Raw genomic sequence first — 21,449 nt, forward strand, 5'->3', positions numbered from 1 at the left:
TGGGGAGCTTTTTTTCATGACAGGATCTGGCTATGTAGCCCAGGCTAGCCTCAAACTCACAATCCTCCTGCCTCAGCCTCCCGAGTGCTGGGATTACAGGCAAATGCCACTGTGCCCAGCTTCCTGGGGAACTTTTAACGCCCACCACATCCCAGTCCCAGAGATGCTGGCATAGTGTCCTGGGGTGCACTGGGCCAGAGTGTCTTTTTGAAATTCTCCAGTGATTCTGATGTGAGTTGACATCAAAATACCACTGGTCTGGTATTTTGAGAAAGTGGCACTGCAGCCCAGCCACCAGCAGCTGTGTGACCCTGAACACATGACATAGCATTCTGTGCCTCAGTTTCCTCATTTATGACATGGGGATAGGTACCCATCTCATAGGATTACTGGGGGGACACTATGAGACAGTGTCACAAACAAAACAATGCTGTGTGCCATTCTGTTTCTTCGCTTCCCACCCTGGCCTTGAAGCCCCAGAGGAAGTGTAAAATACAGAGAGGGCACCCTGTCGAGGACCACACCATCAGAAGTGACCAGAGGAGGTTAGTTTGGTCTCATGCAGGAGCTAGTTGTAGGTGTCCCTGCTCCGTGGCCCCAGGAGGATCCTAGGACTCCATTCTTGTTGGGGAGACACAGGGCCCCAGGGATCTCTGCAGCACCAAGAACACATGGTGGTTGTGTGGCTCCCCACTGGGCCCAGTGGGTTCTCAGGACCAGAGCTGAGACATGCTCAGCCAGGCGCCCCTGAGCCCGGAACAGAGAGGGCTCATTCCTGGTGGACAGCCACCAGTGCTCGACACAAAGACCTGCAGGTCACTGGTCACAAGGCAGTAATGCCGCCGCAGACCACAGAAACACACCAGCTGTCTTTGCTGGGCAAGTCCCCGCTGCAAACACCAGCAGATTTAGGCAGGTGTCCCAACTGTGGCTTTTCTCATTCTCAAAGAGCTGAAGGATAGAGAGTGCCACTAGCATGTCCTGTCTGCTCTCCAGCCCTAGAGATCTGGAACTGCATTCTAGATATTTCTGTGTGGAACCTGACCAACCTGTTGGATGGCCTCAACAAATATTGCTAAGCAAATAAATGAAAGAACTATGGTTCATCCAGTGGTCATGACCTTGGAGTCAAAGGTAGCTTGCTCAAGAGACTGCGTGAACCTGCCCAAGGTTCTCACACGGGTTGCTCGGTTGCTGGCAGATTATCTGCAGAGGGCTTCCTGGGTGTGGACAGCATGGGGAACTAGTTCTGCTCAGGGGGACCCCAAAGCCAAAAAATACAGAGAGACAGGAGACGGTGTGACTGGGGCTAGATTTAGACCATACCTCGAGAGACAGCCTCCTTGGGGAGGTGACACTTTCTGTAGGGACCTGAGTGCCAAGAAAGAGGCAGCCATAAGTAGGTATAGGTACAAGGATGCCAGCCAGGGGGATTCAGCTGATGGAAAGGCCCTACTGGCTAAGGTTTTGGGAGCAGGAAGATAGGACAGTGGAAAGCAGATGGCACTGGGGCTGGTGACAGGCCTGAGGATGGAGGTCATGTTTACCCAAAGCCCAGCCAAGTTTGCCTTGCTTGAGACCCAGGTCATCCTACATGGGTGTGTGGGGTGAGACGTCCCCAGAAGCCCTTGCTGTGAAGGGAGTGGCACTGTGCTCCTTGTTGGTCCTCCTGGGGGAGCAGGACCCCTGTCCTGCTAAGGGATTCAGGGACAGAGCCCAGGTCCCATGTGAGGCAAAAAGTCTAAAGCTGAGGGAGGTTGGGTGGGTGGAGCATGTCTGCAGGTGTCTGTGGATCTAGGGTGGGGGCTGGTCTACATCTGTCACTTATCAGTACTTTGAGACAAGTCCGTGGGGGCATCTAAGCCACCGTGTGAAGGGCCAGAGTCACATGGGACAGAGCCATTCCCTTTGGGTTCCATCCCTGAGTACATTAAGAGCAATCAAGGTCCACTTGCTGTGCATTAAGTGCGGCTCCCACGGCCTCCTCTGCGGTAGGCAAGTGCCCTGCCACTGAGCCATGCCTGAATTCAGCCCCTAGTGACACAGGGCAGGGGATTGGGCTGGGGGCTCAGCACGCACAGCAGACCAGAATGTGACCATGCTGCTTGTTGCCAGGTGGCATCCCAGCTACCTATCGTAGGGCTGGCAGAGTGGCCCAAGTGGTACAGTGCCTACCTATCAAGCATAAGGCCCTGAGTTCAAACTATGAGAAAAAAAAACCCAGCTACCTGTCCGCTCTCCTGTGGTCAGCAGGCATTTGTGGTCACGGATGCTGACTTAGCTTTCTTTTCACTATTGTGATACACAACTTCCTCCTCAAAAAACAGAAAAAAAAAAAGTTTGGTCTTGTTTTCTTTGGCTAGCAGCTTATAAGGCTTCCTTTGGAAATAAAATTATTTTAGTACAATGAACATCAAATCATCCTGCGGCTAGGAGAGGGGAATAGCAAAGACCACAGAGCAGTCCCCAAGGCCTGACACTCAGGGAACATGGGTTCAAGGGACATGCAGGCCCCTCCCCATTTCCTGATACACTCTCTCCACTGCAGCATAGGAAGGTGAGGAAAGGGGCCGAGGGTCTGCACCGTCAGGGATGGCTGGCTTTTCTGTTCCCCCACAGGGATCTAGTTTTCAGCTGAGTTGAGCGTGCATGACTCATCATTCGGGTTAGTTTCCAGTGACATTGTGACAGCAAGGGGCAGTTCTCATAACTACTTTCTTTTTTCTTTCGGTACTGGGGCTTGAACTCAGGGCCTTGCACTTGCTAGGCAGGTGCTCCACCAATTAAGCCATACCTTCAGCCCTGTTGTTTTTTGAGGCAGGGTTTCACTGTGTAGCCCAGGCTGGCCTCAAACTTGCAATCCTCCTGCCTCAGTCTCCTGCATGCTGGGATTATAGGTGTATGCGACGAGCTGTGAAACGTACATGTTATGATAAGGATACAGGCCACAACATTTATTTACTTGGCTTTGGGGAGCAAACCCAGGTCCTGTGCTCTACCACAGAGCTATACCCCCAACCCTTGGCCACAGCATCAAGTCCAGACTTAATTTTTTCAATTTTTTTATTTCATTATTTTTGGTTTTTGAAGCAGGGTCTCACAGTGTAGCACAGTCTGGCCTTGAACTTGAGATCCTCCTGCCTCATCCTCCCAAGTGCTGGGATTACAGACATGCACCACCATGCCCAGCTTAGTCAAGACTTTTAAGTCAAGCTTTCAATCATGGGTTTTATTTACATGCCACCTTGTTGCAAAAAGGTATTGTGAAAACTTACAAAAAATAGATAAAATACAATAGAATAAAAATAAAATAAAGAGATAAAGGTAACAGTATAAGTAGAAAGCTGGGATGAAGCAAGTCTAGTAGAGTCAGAACAACTGGTTGAAAATGATCTCAAATTTGACTTTGAGCTTCTCAGCTGCCAAAATCAAGAAGAAAACATGACTGTGACATGATACCTACTAACACTTGAGTTTGGGGCTTTGATTTAAAAACAGATCTGAGTCAAATCTTGACTCATTAGCTACTGGCCTGAGCAGGTTATTGCTTAACCTCTCTGAACTTGAGGTTCATCTCCTGTAATGGGAGAAAATGTCAGCCTGGGAGGTCCTGGTGTGTTAGTGATAGGCACGTCAAGGTGTCTCCTGGCTCTAGGAAGGTGCTGTTCCAGACCTCTGCAGTCCTCTGTCCTTACTAAGCCACACATCCTCAGCTGTATGAGGAGCTGACATCCCCAACACAAGGGAGAAGGAAGTTGCCCAAGTAAGCTGCATGGACAGGGTGGAACCAGAGTTCAAACCTGCTCCCTAACTCACTCCCATCTCTGACAGCCATTGCAGTCCCCTTTTCACTGACCAAAAGATGCTCTGAAACACGCAGACTTGCGGGGACCCTCAAATCGTTTCCAGGAAAGTCCCTGGATCTCACCCTTAGTCACGTCCCCAAGGCAGAGGCTTCCTTCTTTCCTCCTGGAGAAAGCAGGCTCAATTTAAGACCCGAGGGCTGGGGATGGAGCTCAGTAGCAGACCACTTGCCCTGGGTTCCATCCCCAGCACTTCCTTCCAGCTCCCCCCCCAAATATAAGGCCTGGAAATCTCTAGGGAGGACTCAAAGATGGAAGCCAAGGCCCCTGTATGTATCAGGCTGTTCAGAAACAGAAAGATGGCTTCCTTTGTCTTCACAGCCAAGGTTGGGAAGACACGCTGGCCTTCCCCAGTCTAGGCCTGTTCGAAGCACCTGTTGCCAAATGTAATAAAGTCCAAAGTAGATGTTTTAAAAAAAATAAAGCTTTCCTTTGGAGCTTGTAAGTTTACAGAGCTGGTACAGCAAAAACCCTTCCCTGCATCCCATCTCCGACAGCACAAGACCCAATTTTAATCCCCTCTTAGAATTTCCTGTTCTAGAAAGTTAAAATGGTGTGTGGGGGGGACTGTGGGATAAGAGTAAATCCCTCATTCTGTACAACATATGCTAATAAAAATCATTTTTAAAATGTTAAAGGAATTTTTTTTTCTATGTTAATTCCTGTTCTTTGTTTCAGACACTCATTGACTTGGCATTCAATGCTGTTTAAGCTGGTCACAATCCCATCTTGGGGCACCTATCCTGGCTACACAGAGCAATAATTTTTTTTTTTGGCAGTAGTGGGATTTGAACTCAGGGCCTCATGCTTGCTAGGCAGGTGCTCTACAACTTGAGCCACCAGCCCCTGGCTACACAGAATAGGAGCTTCTGGAGCTGCCCCTACAGTGGCATGCAGTTGGCAAAGAACATTCTTTGATCATCCCTGAAACCCTAATACTGTCACAGACTGAGCTGCTGTGTGACCTGGTAAGTCTGCTCACCTCATCATCCTGATCTGTCAAACGGGCACATTTGGAGTACTTACCCTCCATTGTATGGAGAAAAAGGACATGCATGTGGTTCTCAGCTAGGGATGATAGTTCTGGTACCTGCTTTGAAACCTGGCTCTTCCCTTAACTGCTATGTGACAAGTGACATTACTTCTCAGGTTCCACTGTGACTGTCTGTAAATGAAGAATACAGGCACAAAGGCCTGAAACAGAGGAGCCTAGAGCACCTGGGCTACAACCAGCATTGCTCCCTAGGAAACAGTGCTGTGTGTCCTTGCATTTTTCAAACCCAGCCCATTCTAACTTTGGGTTGTCTCAGACTGATGCAGAGAGGGGGGCCTGAGCACTTCTCACATGGTTGGGCTGTGACATCACAAGACACACAGTCTTGTAAAACCCACACCCATGGTCAAGGGAAAGGCCTGGGCCTCGCAGCCCCTGAGGAGGCTGGAAGTGGAGCCCGAGGCGGTCTGTTGGGTGGGGAAGGCTGGGTGTGTCTGCCACTATGAGTCAAATCTGGCTTGGTAGGGTATCATCGCCCCTTTATTTCAGAGGGGAGTTACAGCTTAAGCAAAACATTACCTGACGATGCCTGGAAGAAGTGAAGTCTGCATATATGGTGTTTCCCTACCCTCTTGGCTGTGTGACTGAATTTCTTAAAAGCACAACTGGGTGCTCATATATACAGATACCCTGGGAGCAGGCGCTGGGACACGAGAAAGGGGGCAGCTCCAGGGGCTGGTAGGGGTCAGCAGTGGTCACCGGTCAAAGGTGCTGAGTGGCTTGGGTCAGGGAGTCCATTGCTGCTTGCAAGTTGGGAGAATAAAGGGTGCAGACGAAGCCTTTTTGGAAGGAGTTTAGTGTGTCCTGCTCCCCATGGAACTCTTAGTCGCCTTCTAAACCATTCTGGACCTTGTTTCTCTTTAGTGAAACAGGGAGTTGGACTATAGAACATCTTTCCAGTCCTAAAAATATTGTCTGAAGCAAAAAGGGGAAGGCTTAAAGGTCTTGGCCTCTGGGCTGCCTAGGATGGAGGTTCTGAGGAGATACCAGTAATTCCAGGTGGCCCTCTGTGTATCTTCAGTACATTTCGAAGCGTGGTCCAAAGACCCTTGTCCTCCCCTCCCTGCTTCCACCTGCTGGCTGTTCTCATCAACCGTTAAGCCCAAAGCCTCCCCAGGACTGGATGCTCTGGCCTATCTTCCCCAGAGCCCTGGCCGCTGGGCCAGCTACCAAATGACCAGGTCAGGAGTGACAAGAGAGAGGGAACCTGCTCCATCCTGGCACTACTCCTGCCTTGTTCATGGCAGACCTGGAGGTATCCCTGAGTGTGTATAGGTTGCAGCTTTGAAGGCCCAGAAAGAAAGGACCCCAGGCCTAAAGGTTCTGAAAGGAGCAGGGGAAGGGACCCAAGGCCAGCTATATGTACAAAGCCAGTGCTTCTGGGTGGCAGGGGAGCCTCAGCCCAGTGGCCCACTGTGACAGAGCTGCTACTGGTTGGCAGCCGCCTGCCTGTACCATCTCAGTTGCTGAGAAGCAGATGACAGTGATGGAGATCAGGCTTAATCTGAGTGAGGGCAGAAGGGAGGAGCTGGGGAATACCGCCAGAGTTTTCTCTTGGGTGTGGTTTCTGCTCAGTGGCTAGGTGACGGTGGAGGTCTGGAATGTGGCCGGACGGTGGGGGTGGGAGGGTAGGAGGGCTGTCCAAAGGCAAGAAGCAGGGATCTTGGCCAAGAGGCCCCAATCCCAGCACCACCAGTAGCTCAGCTAGAACAGGGCCTAGGGTGGCAGAACCAGTGTACTGGCCTCTTGAACTTTGAGGAGCCCTAGGAAGGGAATGGCTGGAGAGGGCTACAGGTGGGGGAGCTTGGGTTACTGTGAGAACACAGCCTGCCTGATCCCAACTGGGACACTGCCTCATGGGGCCTCTGTGGCCTCATCTGTTAAATGGGCTTCAAGATCTCTCTCTCCAAGGGAGGCTTGGGAGGATGAAAAGGGTAAATGCAGGAAGAGCCGCCAGTGGAAGCAAGTATCACCTGCCAGGTGCTAAGGAAGTGCTACCTTGACGCCCACCAAGAACACCCCATTAAATATGTGCAGATGGTGGGATGCAGGAGTTGCGGTGAGGAGCTCTTCCCCACCCTGGTGAGCCAAGGTCCCAGCTTAGACCACAAAGTGGAGGGCGTAGGTGAGCTGGTGGCCATTGTCCCAGGCGTAGAGCACACGCTCCTTGGGGTTGTAGTCAATCTGCGTGGTGTAGGCGTGCTCATTGTGGAAGGGCAGCTGGGGGCGAGCGTCGGTGCCCGTGTGTGTGTCGAAGGCATAGGCCACCTGGCCTTCGTGCTGGTTGTACGTGTCCACGGCATACAGGATGCCGCACACCAGGAAGCAGTTCCCGTAGGAATTCCGCTGCAGCCGTGTCTTCCACGTGGTCTCCCGGTGCACAGAGAGGTCGCCCGGGTCCAGGCGGCTCAGCACGATCACCTCGGACTGGGCCTCATCACGGTCATCCAGGGTGGGGTAGATGACCCATAGGCCGCTCTCGTCCACAGCAAAGTCAATGTCGGAGTGGCCACGCCACTTCCAGGGCGTGGTGTCCTCGTAGACCACGTCTGGCAGCATCGCCCAGGAGGCCACAAAGCGCTGACGCAGGTCGTATTTGATGATGTTCTTGGTGAAGGCGCGGTTGTAGTAGAACGCGCCCTGGTACACCACGTGGCCCGTGCCGATCCAGTTGTAGGGCAGCTTGTACATGTTACTCCAGCGGCCTGCAAGCGAGGGCAGATGGTCACACCAGAGTCTCCTGGACAACCCCAGCCCACCAGCCAGCACGTGGTACCCGGAGTGTACTGTGTGGCTAGAACTGGCCCATCTTATTCCATCACAGAGGTGCCATGAAAGTGGTGCCAATAAGCCTGTTCCTGCCAGGGAACAGGCTCAGAAGGCTCCATGACACAGCTAGGAATTGAGGTCCAGAGTGACAACAGCCAGGTGCTGTGTCTCAGGGCCTTTGCACATGCTCTTCACCTGGACTGCCATTCCTCATCCAATCTGCTTAGGGAATGCCTGCCTGTTTTTCAGAACCCTCAGTCACTGTGACCTCCTCCACGAAGCCTTCCCTGACCTCCCTGGGCTGAGCTGAAGGGCTTCTCCTCTAGCCTCCCATAACTCTTTGTCTTGGCAAATGGTTATCACCAGCTCCCTCCACCTGCCTGTGAGCTGCTGGAGGCAGACAGACTAGGACAATTTTGCACTGCAGAGGAAGGATGTTAGCTGTTCGAGGCCATTCTCTGTGACTCCCTGGCTCGCTTGTGGCTCACAAGGCCTGCCCCAGTCTACTCTTATCACCCTGGTCCAGTGTCACCATGCTTCTCCTCACTCCAGTCCTTTGCACATGCCGAGCCTTTGGCCTGGAACCCCCTGCCCTCTCTCTGCAGCCTGGCTTCCTCCTGCTCTTCCTCCAGGGCTCAGCTCAGCATCACTGCCCCTGGGAAGTCTTCCCTGGGCTCCAGGCTGGCGCTGCAGAGACTTAGCTGAGTCCCCCAGTGCTGTACCCCTAATGCTGGTCTCTGTAAACCTTTACCTCCCACTCCAGACTGGGCATTTCTGGAGGGCAGGCCACATCTCATGATCCCCTTCCCCATCATGCCCCAGATCTTGTAAACAGAATTCTGCCCTTCCTGGTGCTAAGAGCCCCGCTGTGGGCCCTGCCCAGACCTGCAGCTCCTCTAAGACCTGTTTTCACCAGGAAAACAGGTGATAACCCCTACGTCATGGGCTTATGAAGATACCGTGAGATAGCTTACACACAGGGCAATTAGCACACAGCAAACACTTGAATGAGAATTCAGGACTGTCTCCCAGGCTGCCCCACTCTGCTCCCTTCCCATCTCCGGGGTCCCCGACCTTGCTTGAAGCTCTCCAGGTTACGGAACTCCACCAGGCTGTTTCCATAATAGTAGTTGGTGACGTAGATCCTGTCATCCCGAGCTGCAGGGTCCTTCATCCAGGCGCCCTCGTGGCGCCCATAGCTGTGATGTCTCACGGGGGGGTCCACAGCCCGGAGGGTGCCCTCACAGCTGGCCTCCCTGCCTGTGGGGAGCAAGGGAGTGTGACACAGGTACATAGACTCCCTAAGCCAGAGCAACGGCCCTGGGAAGGTGGCCAGGGTCTAACTTAAAGTCCTTCTAATGGCTTGTTGGTGACCCTCTCCCCCTTTTTCCATGATCAGAGCGGTATCATATCATTGTTGGAAACATGGGACATTCAGAAAAGGAGAACGGAGAAGATGAATATTCAAATTTCCATCATCTGTTGTATGTGGGATCCAAAAAAGTCAAACTTAGAGATGCAGAAAATAGAATGGTGGCGGCAGTTGGTTAGGGGGCTGGGAGAGGCGGTCAAAGGTCACAGGAGGAGCAAGTTCTCTGTTTTGGGCACTAGAACACTGCTCAGAGAGTAGCTTTTCATATCGGAAGTACTGGGGTTTGAACTCTGGGCATCACACTTGTTAGGCAAGCGCTCTCCCACTTGGGCCACTCTACCAGTCCTTTTGAGATAGGGTCTCACCAACTGTTTGCCTGGGCTGGCCTTGAACCGGGATCCTCCTGATCTTTGCCTCCCGAGTAGCTAGGATTATAGGTGTGAGCCACCTGTACCCGGCTCAGAGAATAGCTTTTAACTGTTATCACCACAACAAATGTGAGGTAATTTATATGATAATTAGCCTGATTCAGCCATTCCACATGTACACCTACAGCAAAATATCACATTGTATGCCATAAATGTATAATTTTATATGTCCATTAAAATTTTTAAAACCCTGGGCTGGTGGAGTGGCTCAAGTGGTAAAAGTGCCTGCCTAGCAAGTATGAGACTCTGAGTTCAAACCCCAGTGCCACACCCCCCAAAAATTAAAATCCTAAAAATAAATAAATAAAATCCTAACAAAAAATTCCATTATCAAAGAAAAATTTGAAGCATGTAGTTCCTTCCTTTTCTTTCTTTGCATGTAGTCATACTTTAAAAAACTGCAGTTCTTTGGATATGGTTGTATGTTTCCTGTTTTCTCCTTCCACTGAGCAACTTCTCACATCATTAAATAGCCTTTTAATGATGTGATTTCTGGGTCCTGCCAGGCCACCAGACAGCTGTGCCCCTTAATTTATTTAATACCTCTCCCTGTCAGTTCTTCAGCCTATTCCAGTTTTCTGACATCAGAAATAGTGCTTAAGCTGCAGCTGAAGCCTGTGGGAAAGATGTGTATAAGTGGAATGCCCTCAGACACAGGCAGGCTTGTTATCACAGATGGCCAAGAACCTTCCAGAAGGACAGATGAATGATTTACGAAGGAAGATTTCTATCATGTGACATAAGTCAAAAACTACAAATGTGGACATAAAAATGGTCAGAGAAGGCTGGGGGTGTAGCTCAGAGGTAGAACACTTGCCTGGCTTGCTTGAGTCCCTGGGTTCAATTCCCAGCCCTGCCAAACAAAACAGCCAAAAATTAGACAGACGAAATAAAGAAATGAAAATAGCTGCTGGGTGGGATTGCAGGTCACATTTTCTTAGCCAGGTGCTGGTGGCTCATGCCTGTAATACTAGCTATTTAGGAGGAAGAGATCAGGAGGATCGTGGTTTGAAGCCAGACCTGGGCAAACAGTTCGAGAGACCCTATCTCGAAAAAAAATCACAAAAAATGACTGGTGTAGGCCCTGAGTTCAAGCCCCAGTACTGAAAAAAAAGGTGTAGGTCCTCAGTTCAAACCCCAGAACCACAAAAAAAAAAAAAAAAAAAAAATTTCTTGAAAATACACCTGTTTTCCAACCCTTGAAATGTTGGCAAAGTTTTTGTATAAAGGAACAGAACAGGGTGGGGGATATAGCACAGATGATGTAGGGGACAGGACACAGAGTAAATATCTTAGGTTTTGTAGGCTACAAGCCTTCTGTCCTAGAGCAAGGTCCTGAGTTCAAATCCCAGTACCGCCAAAATAAAAAAAAATTCAAACTTCTGTCCTATATTCTCTTCTTTCTTCTTTCCTAAGGACACTTTAAAAATGTAAAAGCCATTCTTAGCTTGAGGACTGAACAAATAGGCCATGAGCTGGATTTGGCCATGGGCTACCCCTAGGAGGCTTACTCACCTTGACTGGAGACTTCTGGACTCATAGGTAGCTTGGTGGACTGGGGACTGATGGGCCAGGGACTGGTGGTGGGAGCTGGGGTGGTGGTGGGAGCTGGGGTGGTGGTGGCAGGGTCCGAGGAAGAGATGCCAGGAGCCAAGTCTGAGGCCTTGGGCCTAGTTTCTTCCTGCTCAGCAGAGTTGGCCTCCAGGGGCCTGTCCTCCACTTTGGGGGGCAGCTGCTCCAGCCAGAAAGTGCCCTTGAGGGCATTGTCTGTGGAAAGAAGACCCTGTACTCACATTCACATCCAAATGGTGCTGTTGCCCAGGTGTTCAGGCCTCCCCACTCCTCGAGGGAGGGCAAGTCCTCAAGTGGAAAACCAGCTTTTTATTGATTAAGATGGAGTCTTGCTAACTGTTTGCCTGGGTTGGCCTTGAACTGAGATCCTCCCCATTTCTGCTTCCTGAGTAGAACTTCTCCTCCCAAGTAGCTGGGATCACAGGCATGAGCCACTGTGCCTGGCTTGAGTTACAGACTTTCTCCAGCTCCCCTCCCTGGAACCCAGCCTCACCCAGTGTCTGTTACCTCAGGCATGGAGAGGGATAAAGCCAGTAATTGTCACCTCTGGACCCCAGTTATCCAGCCCTTTCTGTTCTCTCACTCAGCTCCTATACCCATCTCTCAAGCTGTGCTGGCACCTCCCCTCTCCCACCCCTGCTGGCAGGGGCTTTGCTGACAAGAGGGCTTTTTCAGCTAGCTTCTGGGCCACGTCTGGATCACCCCTAACTCCAACTTCCCTAGGCCTTAGATGGATGTGAGGCAGGCTAGGTTAGGGACACTCTGGGACGGCTCCCCCTCTTGGATCAAGGGTTCCTTCCCCTAGCCCACAGGTGAGAGGAGCCAGGTGACGAAGTACTGTCTCCCCACCTCCAAGTTCAAGGTGGTATAAAAATGACTTACGAAGAGACCCTGGCCCTTCTTCTTCTTCCCTACCCTCCTCACCTGGCAGAACAGGTGACTCCCCTTCCCTTGATAAAGCTACTCTACGTCACCCATCCACGTGCTCTGCTTGGATTCGTCCATTTGGGGCACAAGGACCAAGATCTTCTGAGAACGACTGTTGGTAACAGATGGGGCCTGGGTAGGTGAGACAGGAAGATTCAATGCTACATGGCCAGAGGACATAGGCCCCTTAGCTCCAGGGACGACAGCTGACCTATCCAGTACTACTTTACTACCAACTCGCTGTGAAATTTGAAGCCAGTCACTCCACCTCTCTGAACTTGTTTCCTAGCCTACACAAGGCAGTTGCTGTTAGAATCAACAGTGACTGTATTTGAGAAAATGCCACAAAACTGACGCCAGGGACAAAGGAATGGTGCTACGATTACCGTGACAGCCCCCAGGGACTGCCTAGTCAGCTGGGGAGGGCCACAGAGACCCCTTGACTTGAAGACAATGACCTGACTTTCTTCCTTCTTGTTGGGCTTCCTCTTTGCCCTGCTGTGGGGCAGCCCCCCTACTCCCTTTCTGATCCTGGGCCCCAGTGGGGACAAGTGCAGTCTCTTTGGTCAGGAGGAGCCACAGGGGGCCTGGCCTCGGCAGTCTGCCAGGGCAGGGACCTTGTTCCCATGAGCCTTGCTGGCAGAGTCAGATGCCCACAGCTGTGCTGGGCAGTGGCCCAAGCCGGGGGTCAGAGGCCCTGTGCAATGGCCAGGCTGAGCTAGCAGGGCTCAAGGACAGCAGCTGGCATCAGGGGCTGGGGGAAGAGGCTCCTGCACCCTGAGGGGCCAAGAAACAAAGGAGCTTTTTTTTCTTACTGTGCTGGGGATCAAACCTTGCACATGCGAGGCAAGTGTTCTACCACTGCGCTACACCCCCAGCTCTTTTTTTTTTCGAGACAGGGTCTTGATTTATAGGCCAGGCTGGCCTTGAACTTGAGATCCTCCTGCCTCAGCCTCCTGAGTGCTGGATTTACAGGAGGGTGCCAACACACCTGGCATGAGAGAATTCTTAAGACAGACTGGACCCTACCTGCTCTGCCTCCCTGGCCCCCTTGCAAATGGTCCCACAGAGGGCATCACTGCAGAAGTAGGAGAGTCTCTGGGCTCTTTGTTGGAGATATAAGAAGTAAAGGTGCCAGAGAGACCAGTGTGGAAATGAGAAGGCCCCAAAGGTCCTATGTCACTTCCCAGAAGTCCCGTGTTCTCTTGCCTCCACCTGGGACAGATGCTTGGTCACAGAGATGGTTTTCCCAGGGACGTGGACTGTGTCTGCATCATTCCCTGTCACCTGGCATACAGCAGACTTTCAGCAAATCTTCACATGAACAAAGAAAAGTCCAGTGACGGAGAAGACAGCTTAAAGTCCCAGAAAGAAACTGAGTGACCCTTTGTGGTGGTTCTACCTGTTCACTCCAAAACCTCTGGGATGACGGAATTGTCACCCCAGCATGTAGCTGAGCAAAGGGCACCAAAGGTAACCAATGCGTGGAGCTGAGCTCCGGAGCTGTCTGACTGCAAAGATAGCCCTGTCTCCAAGCAAGGCCCACTCCTCAAGTCCCCATTTCCCTCCAACTCACCAGCCATGGCCTCAGTTGCATCTTGCCTGGCCTCCTGCCTGCCTGCCTTGTAGTAGGTGAAGCCCCGGATGACAGCCTGCTGCTGGGCCAGGGCCCGGGGCTTGGCTGTGGGCTGGGGGAATCTGCCCTTGCCAGTCTCCTTCCTTAGCTTCTCCACCTTCAGCAGCTTCTCCTTAGGCGGTTTTGGGAGGCCCCTGTCTGCAAAGCTCTTCTGCACGCCACCGTATTTGTCAGCATTCTTGCCCTTCCCTCCAGCTGTGTCCTGGGAGAGAAGGAGGGTGTCTTAGACTTGGGGGGGGTGTAGAAAAGAGGATGTTGTGGAGAGCATGGAAAGCCAGCATGTGGGGGCCGGGGGTGGTCATGCTGCTCCAAGCCCTGCCTCCCAGGCACTCAGGAAGTCTCAGCCTTCCTTGCCCTCCCACAGAGGCTAGATCCATAGCTGGTTTGCTTCAGTTTCCCCACTCAGTTCCTCTAGCTTCTTTGTGGCTCCAGACCAACATGGCAGGTTCCTGTCCCATTTTCCAAATCCTGTCCACCTATCTCCTCTTTGGGCGGGAGACAGGAAAGCTGGGTGGGCTCCTGGGGGAGGCAGTCTCACCTGCCTGGTGGGCTTCCCAGCCTAGCCTCTCTCACTCATCAGTCTTAGTGTGTGGGCAGGAGTGACCTCCTTATCCCAGATTGCCCAGAACTCTCCCAGTGTTAGCACTGAAAGCCTGGCATTCTGGGAAACCCTTCAGTCCCACGGTTGGTCACCCCACTCCTTGGACGTGCTGGGTCTAATGTTTGTGAGTTCTGTTACTTTCATTGCCTAGTCAAATGCCTCTCTCTGATTCTTGCTTGGCACAAGAACATAGGGCCTGTGGTGTCACCCATTGTTAAGCAGAAGCTCCAGCAGATATGGCACACAGTATCTGATGCCTTCTGGGCCACTGCCAAAACGGGATCACTCGCGCCTGCAGAACTGGCACGAGAACGAGTGTGTAGTCTGCTCCGGGCCAAGGCACAAACTTCCTCTGCATTTTATCACATGTGGGCGGCTCCACCTGCAGTCATTGTCACAATGTCAGCACAGGGCAGAGAGCTGGGAGGAAGGGCTGGGGCTCTGCCTTTATGAAGTGTGGCTTCCAGTCCCAGCTCAGCTGTCCTTTCTCCATGTGACTTCTTTCCATCCTTCCCAAACGGGCAGGAATCAGCCCTCCTCGCAAGTGGTCATGGGATTAACTGATAAAGTCTGTGAGGAAGTCAGGTTTACAGGAGGGACCCCACCTTTCAGCTCCCTTCTTTGGCCACTCAGCAAAAAGCAAGGTGACTGGGCTGTGTCCTGTCCTTGGGTGATTGGCCAGAGGAGCACCGATAGGGTTGGAACACCTGTCTGCACTCCTTTTGCCAAGTCACACACCCTGGTGTGCACATTTTGTCTATCCAAGGTGGCTCCTCATGCTAACCTAGCTGCCCAGTGGGAGGGCCATTCTTGCAGTTTGCCTTCCGTGGGTATGTCTCTCAAGTCTCGTGAAGATACATTACCTGTTGTGGATGGCTTTGCTCACTTTGCGACCTGAGCTTGGGGCTGGAACATCTGGGCATTTGCTGCACAGACTCCCCACACAGGCAGGGATGGATGAGCTGGTATTAATCTGCAGGCCAACACCCCCCCCCACCACCCCAAGGCATTGCTCGCCTACCCCCTGAGCAGGCGCCCAGCCACAGCAGGGGAGGCTCAAAGCAGTTCTGCAGGAGAGCCAGGTGGAGAGGCTCATCTTCACAGCCTCCTCCCACGAGTCTGGAACCTTGGGAATATGAATACTGCCCAACATCCAGTTCAGGGCCAGCTCCCTTGGCTGAATTCTGCTCTAGCTCCCTGTGGTCACTGCCCCCAACCCTGCCTGCCGCGGACTCTCCTGCTGTCCTCAGCCCTGTCCTACAGCCCCAAACCCACACTACGCTGTGCCCCCAAATCTAGCCACCTTCTGGCCCTATGATCAGAGTTGGGGCCTCACCTGAGCCTTGCTGCCAGGACCCGTGGCTGGGGCAGTGGCAGTGGCGGCAGCAGCCTCCCTCTGCAGCAGCTGGAGGCTCAGGCTGGACAGCTCCTTCTTGATACTCATCATGATGGCCGAGTGGTTCTCGTAGCTCTTCAGCTGCTCACTGAGGTGGCGCATGCTGTTCTTTACCACCTCGTTCTCCCGGCTCAGGTTGGCCTTGATGCTCTGTGGGGCAGGATTCAAGGTCATTTCTTGGCCTGAACCCCCACCTGCAGGGCTACCCCGGCTCGGCCATCAGGCTTGGTACCCAGTCTCCTGAGCAGGGCTGCGGGTGTGGGTGGAACAAAGCATGTGCTATGAGATCCTGTAGATGAATTTTTTCATTTAACAAGCGAAGGAATAAAAATAGATGATATATGTGCGTGGTACTAATTTTTGCTTTTTTGAGACAAAGTCTTACTATGTAGCCCAGGTTGGCCTTAAATCTCAATCCTCTTCCTGAGCTTCCTGGGTGCTAAGATTAGAGGTATGTGTCACCATGTCTGGCTTCATGGTATTAAATTTAAAAGATACAAAAAATATATGGTCCAAAAAATGTATGTCCTTCTCAACTTTATTTCTCAGTGCTGATGAGTTGTTTCTTGCATATCCTCCTAAAGAGAGTCTGTGCCTCATAAGGACAGATGTGTCCAGAGTTACATCTTATGTTAAGAGCACAGACATACCTAGCAAGTGTGAGGCCCTGAGTTCAAAACCCAGTACCATAAAAAAAAAAAAAGACTTACATCTTTTTATTTTATTTTTTTTTTTTTTGCATTTCCTAGAATTTTTTTTCTTTTATTATTCATATGTGCATACAAGGCTTGGTTCATTTCTCCCCCCTGCCCCCACACCCTCCCTTACCACCCACTCCTCCCCCTCCCTCTCCCCCCCCTCAATACCCAGCAGAAACTATTTTGCCCTTATTTCTAATTTTGTGGTAGAGAGAGTATAAGCAATAATAGGAAGGAACAAGGGTTTTTGCTGGTTGAGATAAGGATAGCTATACAGGGCATTGACTCACATTGATTTCCTGTGCGTGGGTGTTACCTTCTAGGTTAATTCTTTTTGATCTAACCTTTTCTCTAGTTCCTGGTCCCCTTTTTCTGTTGGCCTCAGTTGCTTTAAGGTATCTGCTTTAGTTTCTCTGCGTTGAGGGCAACAAATGCTAGCTAGTTTTTTAGGTGTCTCACCTATCCTCACTCCTCCCTTGTGTGCTCTCGCTTTTATCATGTGCTCATAGTCCAATCCCCTTGTTGTGTTTGCCCTTGATCTAATGTCCACATATGAGGGAGAACATACAATTTTTGGTCTTTTGGGCCAGGCTAACCTCACTCAGAATGATGTTCTCCAATTCCATCCATTCACCAGAGAATGATAACATTTCGTTCTTCTTCGTGGCTGCATAAAATTCCATTGTGTATAGATACCACATTTTCTTAATCCATTCGTCAGTGCTGGGGCATCTTGGCTGTTTCCATAACTTGGCTATTGTGAATAGTGCCACAATAAACATGGATGTGCAGGTGCCTCTGGAGTAACAGTTTTTTGGGTATATCCCCAGGAGTGGTATTGCTGGATCAAATGGTAGATCGATGTCCAGCTTTTTAAGTAGCCTCCAAATTTTTTTCCAGAGTGGTTGTACTAGTCTACATTCCCACCAACAGGACTTACATCTTTTTAGCACTACTCTTTCACATACCAGCCTATTCTGGGAATTGTTTCAGATCTGTCTATATAGTGTTTTCTTGGCTCTTTTAATGGCACATCGTATGACACTGCGTGCGCAGGTCACAGTTTAGTTAGCTGGTCCCTTATGGATGGCTGAGTAAAGTCGCTTTGAATATTTTGCTATTCAAAAAAATAACGATTTTACAAGTAATACATAAATACACAATCATCTTTTTACAAAATTCTCCAAGGACGGAGATGGAGAGGAACTCCTCGTGGGGTTTTCTGTAAGTGTCTGGACCTGGACCGCTCTCCTGGGCCTGGGGCTCCTTCTGCAGCATACAGCAGAAGACCCCTTGCTGGGGTTCTGGGCTCCTGGGCTCCTGCCTAGCTTCGATAGTTCCCACCCCTTCTGCTGGATCTATCTCTGGTTCTGAATCCTGCTAGGAACAGACAGGCTGCTCAGAACCATGTTGTTTCTTGTTCTGTGAATCCCCCATTACCCCAGGATCCCCTTTGCTAGGCTGATGTCCAGGCTAGCCTTGTCCATGGCGCAGAACTCAGAAAACCTGGGTGGCCTGGCAGGTGTCAGTCCCCGATCCCCAAGGCTACAGCAGACCCAGGGTATGTGTGGGATTCCTGAGTCTGAAGGTACTTCTCAGCTAAAGCAGGAGAGACAGCGTGAAGCATTTCTTGCCGACGAGTACCCAAATCAGGAGTTCAGATTGCCACTCATAGAAACTGTTACAGAGAAGATAACCTCAATATGATTTATGTCCAGTCAACTTGGGAGACTTGGGTTCAAGTATCCAGAGACAGCAGGTGAGAGTCTGAAATACCTGGGTTCAAATTCTTGCTCTCCATTTCATGGCTGGGTAATCTTGAACTAGTGACTACCTCTCCAAGCCTCAGTTTCCTTGCCCATAAAATGGGAATCCTCATGACAACGGCAACTAAATTTTGGGGTTACCGTGAGGGCCAGAAAGGCTAAGGAATATGAAAGTGCACTTGAACCAAGGTCCCAGAGAAGGTGGAAGTCAAAGTGTGTATGGTAGACTCTCTAACCTTAGTACCATTGACATTGACCAGGTAGTTGACAGTTGCTGGGGACTGTCCTGTGCACTGTGGGGTATGTAGCAGCATCCACTTGTCCCCAGCCCAAGTCTCAACAACACAAGAAGTCTCTAGATATTGCCAGCTGGAGGGGGGTGTAAAATCACCCTGGTAGAAGACAGCTGAAGGAAACTGGGACCCCAAGTTGCTTCCTGACCCTCCCCTCACCGAGTGTTTTCCCTTTGGCAGAGGGACCTGACTCCTCCCTAGTGAGACTGTTTTCTTTGCCTCCTTCCAGGGTTAGCAAGAGCTCCCCCTCCATAAAGTTATCACGTAGTAAGCCATGCTTAGCAAAACCAAAGCACAGATAATGCAAAGCAGAAGATAATTAAACAATCGCTTTTCTGTGGCTGGGGAAACCAGATGTACCCTCCATGTCGTCTGGCTCAGTTACATGAAGCAAGTTAGCAATTCCTGAGATTAAGGGAGGAAAAGGTCAAAGGACAATGGTTTCAGAGCAACAGGAGCACTTGGCAGGCACAGGAAACACTGGTGCCCAGAAGAAATTCCACTACTGTCAGCTTCTCCCAGCTGGCATGGGCTTAGCCAGTAGGAGGTACCCAGCAATCATCAAAGTCACTGTGCCGCGAGCTTTGGGTTTCATTATGGGTTAATTTCCTACCCTAGGGCACAGGATGCCCCTTCCCTCTAAAGGAAGCTGGGAAAGGAAATCCCCACGCCTGCTCCTGGCAGCTGCAGGTCCCCAGACCCCCCAGCAGCTCAGTAGAGACCGGATGTAGGAAACGGGTGGAGGCCAAGCAGTGGCAGCAGAGGCAAGCCTTGAACTTGCAGCCCGAACTTCCAGGCTCACCCAACGGACCCAGATGGCAGTCCTGGCTGTCTGCCCAGCCCTACAGCACATTTAGCCTGACCAGGACAGGACATTTAGCACCTCTGCCTCCCCAAAGGTAGTACTGGGGCAGTAAGACTGTCCCGAGCCTGGCCTGTCCTGAGCAGTGTTGACCAGCCTTGCCGTAAAGTACCAACTCAGGGGCACCACTGCCATGGTATTTTCTATGAATGGTGCCCACCGAGTTCTATGGTTGTGAACTCTGATCCTGGTGCACTGAGGGCAACTGAATTCTAGCTCCTTATCTACCCCTTTCATAGAACCAGGTGCCTCAGTTTCTCCAGCCAGTCTTCCAGCTTCCTGCATGTCTTTGAGGCCTAGTGGGACCTCTTCCCCAAATGCTGGACCCTGAAGTGTGCACCTCCTTCCCCCGACTCCCTGCTGGAGTCCTGCTTCCAACAGCCCCCAGGGTTAAGCCAGAATGGGCCTGGTGTCTGAGGAGCCCCACCCTTACCTCCTCCAGTGTGTCCATCTGGGAGGCCACCTTGTGGACGTAGGCGTGCACTTTCATCAGGTCCATGCTGTACAGGGCGCCTTCCAGGAGATCCACCATGGACTGCAGCTGTTGGGGCACGTGGACAGTTAGGCCAGGACCACACGGTGCAAAGGGGCCCCACTGCAGTGCAGGACCCCAGAGCCCCAAAGCCTCAGGGTGGTCTGCTTGGACTCTCAGTGCTCACTAGCCCCCATCTGCTCCTACTCACTGGAAAAGCAGCAACTTCAATTTTTATTTATTTTTGCAGTCCTGGGGATGGAACCCAGGGCTGTGCACCTGCTACGCAAGTGCTCTGCCACTGAGCTACCCCCTAACCCAGATTTTATTTTCACACTAGGCACTGGGCTAGGGGCTGTAATAAGTTATATCACTTAGTCTTCATCGCAACACTAGGGGTGTGCAGTGGACACTGGGGGTTCTTCCACACCCCTGGGGATTCCTCTTTCAGTTTCCTGGGCCCACCCCTGATTTCTAGGTGCCTACCTTTAAAAGTAGGTAAAATTTGTTTTATTGTTATCATTGTATTCAGATGGCACAGTGTGACATTTCAACACGTGGGTATGCTGCACAGTGAACAAAGCAGGGAAACGGGCGCAGCATCGCCACAGACGTTTTTCAATTTCTTTGTCTTGAGGACATTCGACATCCTCTCATCCAGCGAATTTGTAATATACAATTAATTGCTGACAGCCATAGTCACAGAACATGAGAAGTTATCCCTCCTATCTTGCTAGCCTTCCTCTTTCCATCCTGTGTGCCTCCCTCTTAAGTTACTTCAAAAAAGCCACTTGGCCCCCAAAGTGCCAGGGCGCATGTATCCCCTCGGGGCAACCCTGAGGCATGACCTCCTGGCTAGGCTTCTGTAACCCCAGCTCTCTGGCCCCAGGGGAGGTGCCCTGAGCTGCCATTCCCCCCTCCAGAGTTCCCCTGGGAACAAGGCTTGCCCTTGGCCTGGGGCCACTTCCTTGCTGGGCACCCCCCCCCCCAGGCCCTGCTTCTCCTCCTTCTTTACAGTTTCTCTGGGAACCATCTCCTAACACAATTGCCTTCCAGGCCTCCTTCTAGTGACCCTAACCCAAGTATGGCCATTTTATGCTCATTTTACAGAACATCTCTGAGAGGTCAAGCAACTTGTCCAAGGCCACCAGTGTAGGGACAGGAGCAGAGAACAGGTCAGCATAAACCCAAACCCTTTCCTATCAAGCTTCACTGCTCTTGTCCTGAGTCACAAGGGGGGAACAGAGGCCAAGAGATGGGGAGAGGCTTGCATAACAGGACAATAGGCACGGCCTCTGCCTCCCCTCTCTGTGACACCTCATCAGGATATGACACTCCCTCCAGATAGCCAAGATGCCAGCGGGAATGTCAGGGACAGCTTGGCACGAGAGCTAGTTGGGAAAACAGCTTTCCCTGGCTTCTTGGGAAAGGAAGGTTCCCTGCCTGCCCTCCCACATGGCCCCATCGGCCCTGCCGTCTTTCTCAGAGCCTGTGGAAGCCAGGCTCCTGTCTGGCCCAGACGAGCTGTTTCCCAAAGTTTCCCAGGAGGATTCAAACTGTTTAAGACATAGAGCTTTTCTTCTGGGTAGAAGTTGAGCTCTAAAACAGATGAAGGGGATGGAAGACTCGACTGGAAGTAGGGACAGAACCCAGCCCTGAGGGATTCCACAGCACCCAGAGAGTTCTGTGCAGCACAATTTGAGAACCAAGCTTCAGTTTCCTTCTCTGTGAAATGGGACA

The 21,449-nt window shown here is 51.4% G+C and overlaps 1 protein-coding gene across 3 annotated transcripts in view; it reads right to left on the reverse strand.

Annotated features, from left to right (window-relative positions):
* Window positions 1-3,045: 3,045 nt before the first annotated feature.
* The window catches only part of Olfml2a (olfactomedin like 2A), a 36,484-nt gene continuing 18,080 nt past the window's right edge, over window positions 3,046-21,449 (reverse strand). For all 3 annotated transcript variants that reach the window (XM_074053224.1, XM_074053225.1, XM_020159244.2), the window contains 6 exons: window positions 19,671-19,778; window positions 15,559-15,768; window positions 13,562-13,823; window positions 11,002-11,253; window positions 8,761-8,946; window positions 3,046-7,622 (listed from right to left, as the gene is read on the reverse strand). In XM_074053224.1, coding sequence (XP_073909325.1) covers window positions 7,018-7,622; window positions 8,761-8,946; window positions 11,002-11,253; window positions 13,562-13,823; window positions 15,559-15,768; window positions 19,671-19,778 — 1,623 coding nt within the window. In that variant the 3' untranslated portion in view covers window positions 3,046-7,017. The remainder of the gene's footprint in view (window positions 7,623-8,760; window positions 8,947-11,001; window positions 11,254-13,561; window positions 13,824-15,558; window positions 15,769-19,670; window positions 19,779-21,449) is intronic.

The sequence above is a fragment of the Castor canadensis genome, chromosome 13, assembly GCF_047511655.1.
Source record: "Castor canadensis chromosome 13, mCasCan1.hap1v2, whole genome shotgun sequence".
Taxonomy (NCBI): domain Eukaryota; kingdom Metazoa; phylum Chordata; class Mammalia; order Rodentia; family Castoridae; genus Castor; species Castor canadensis.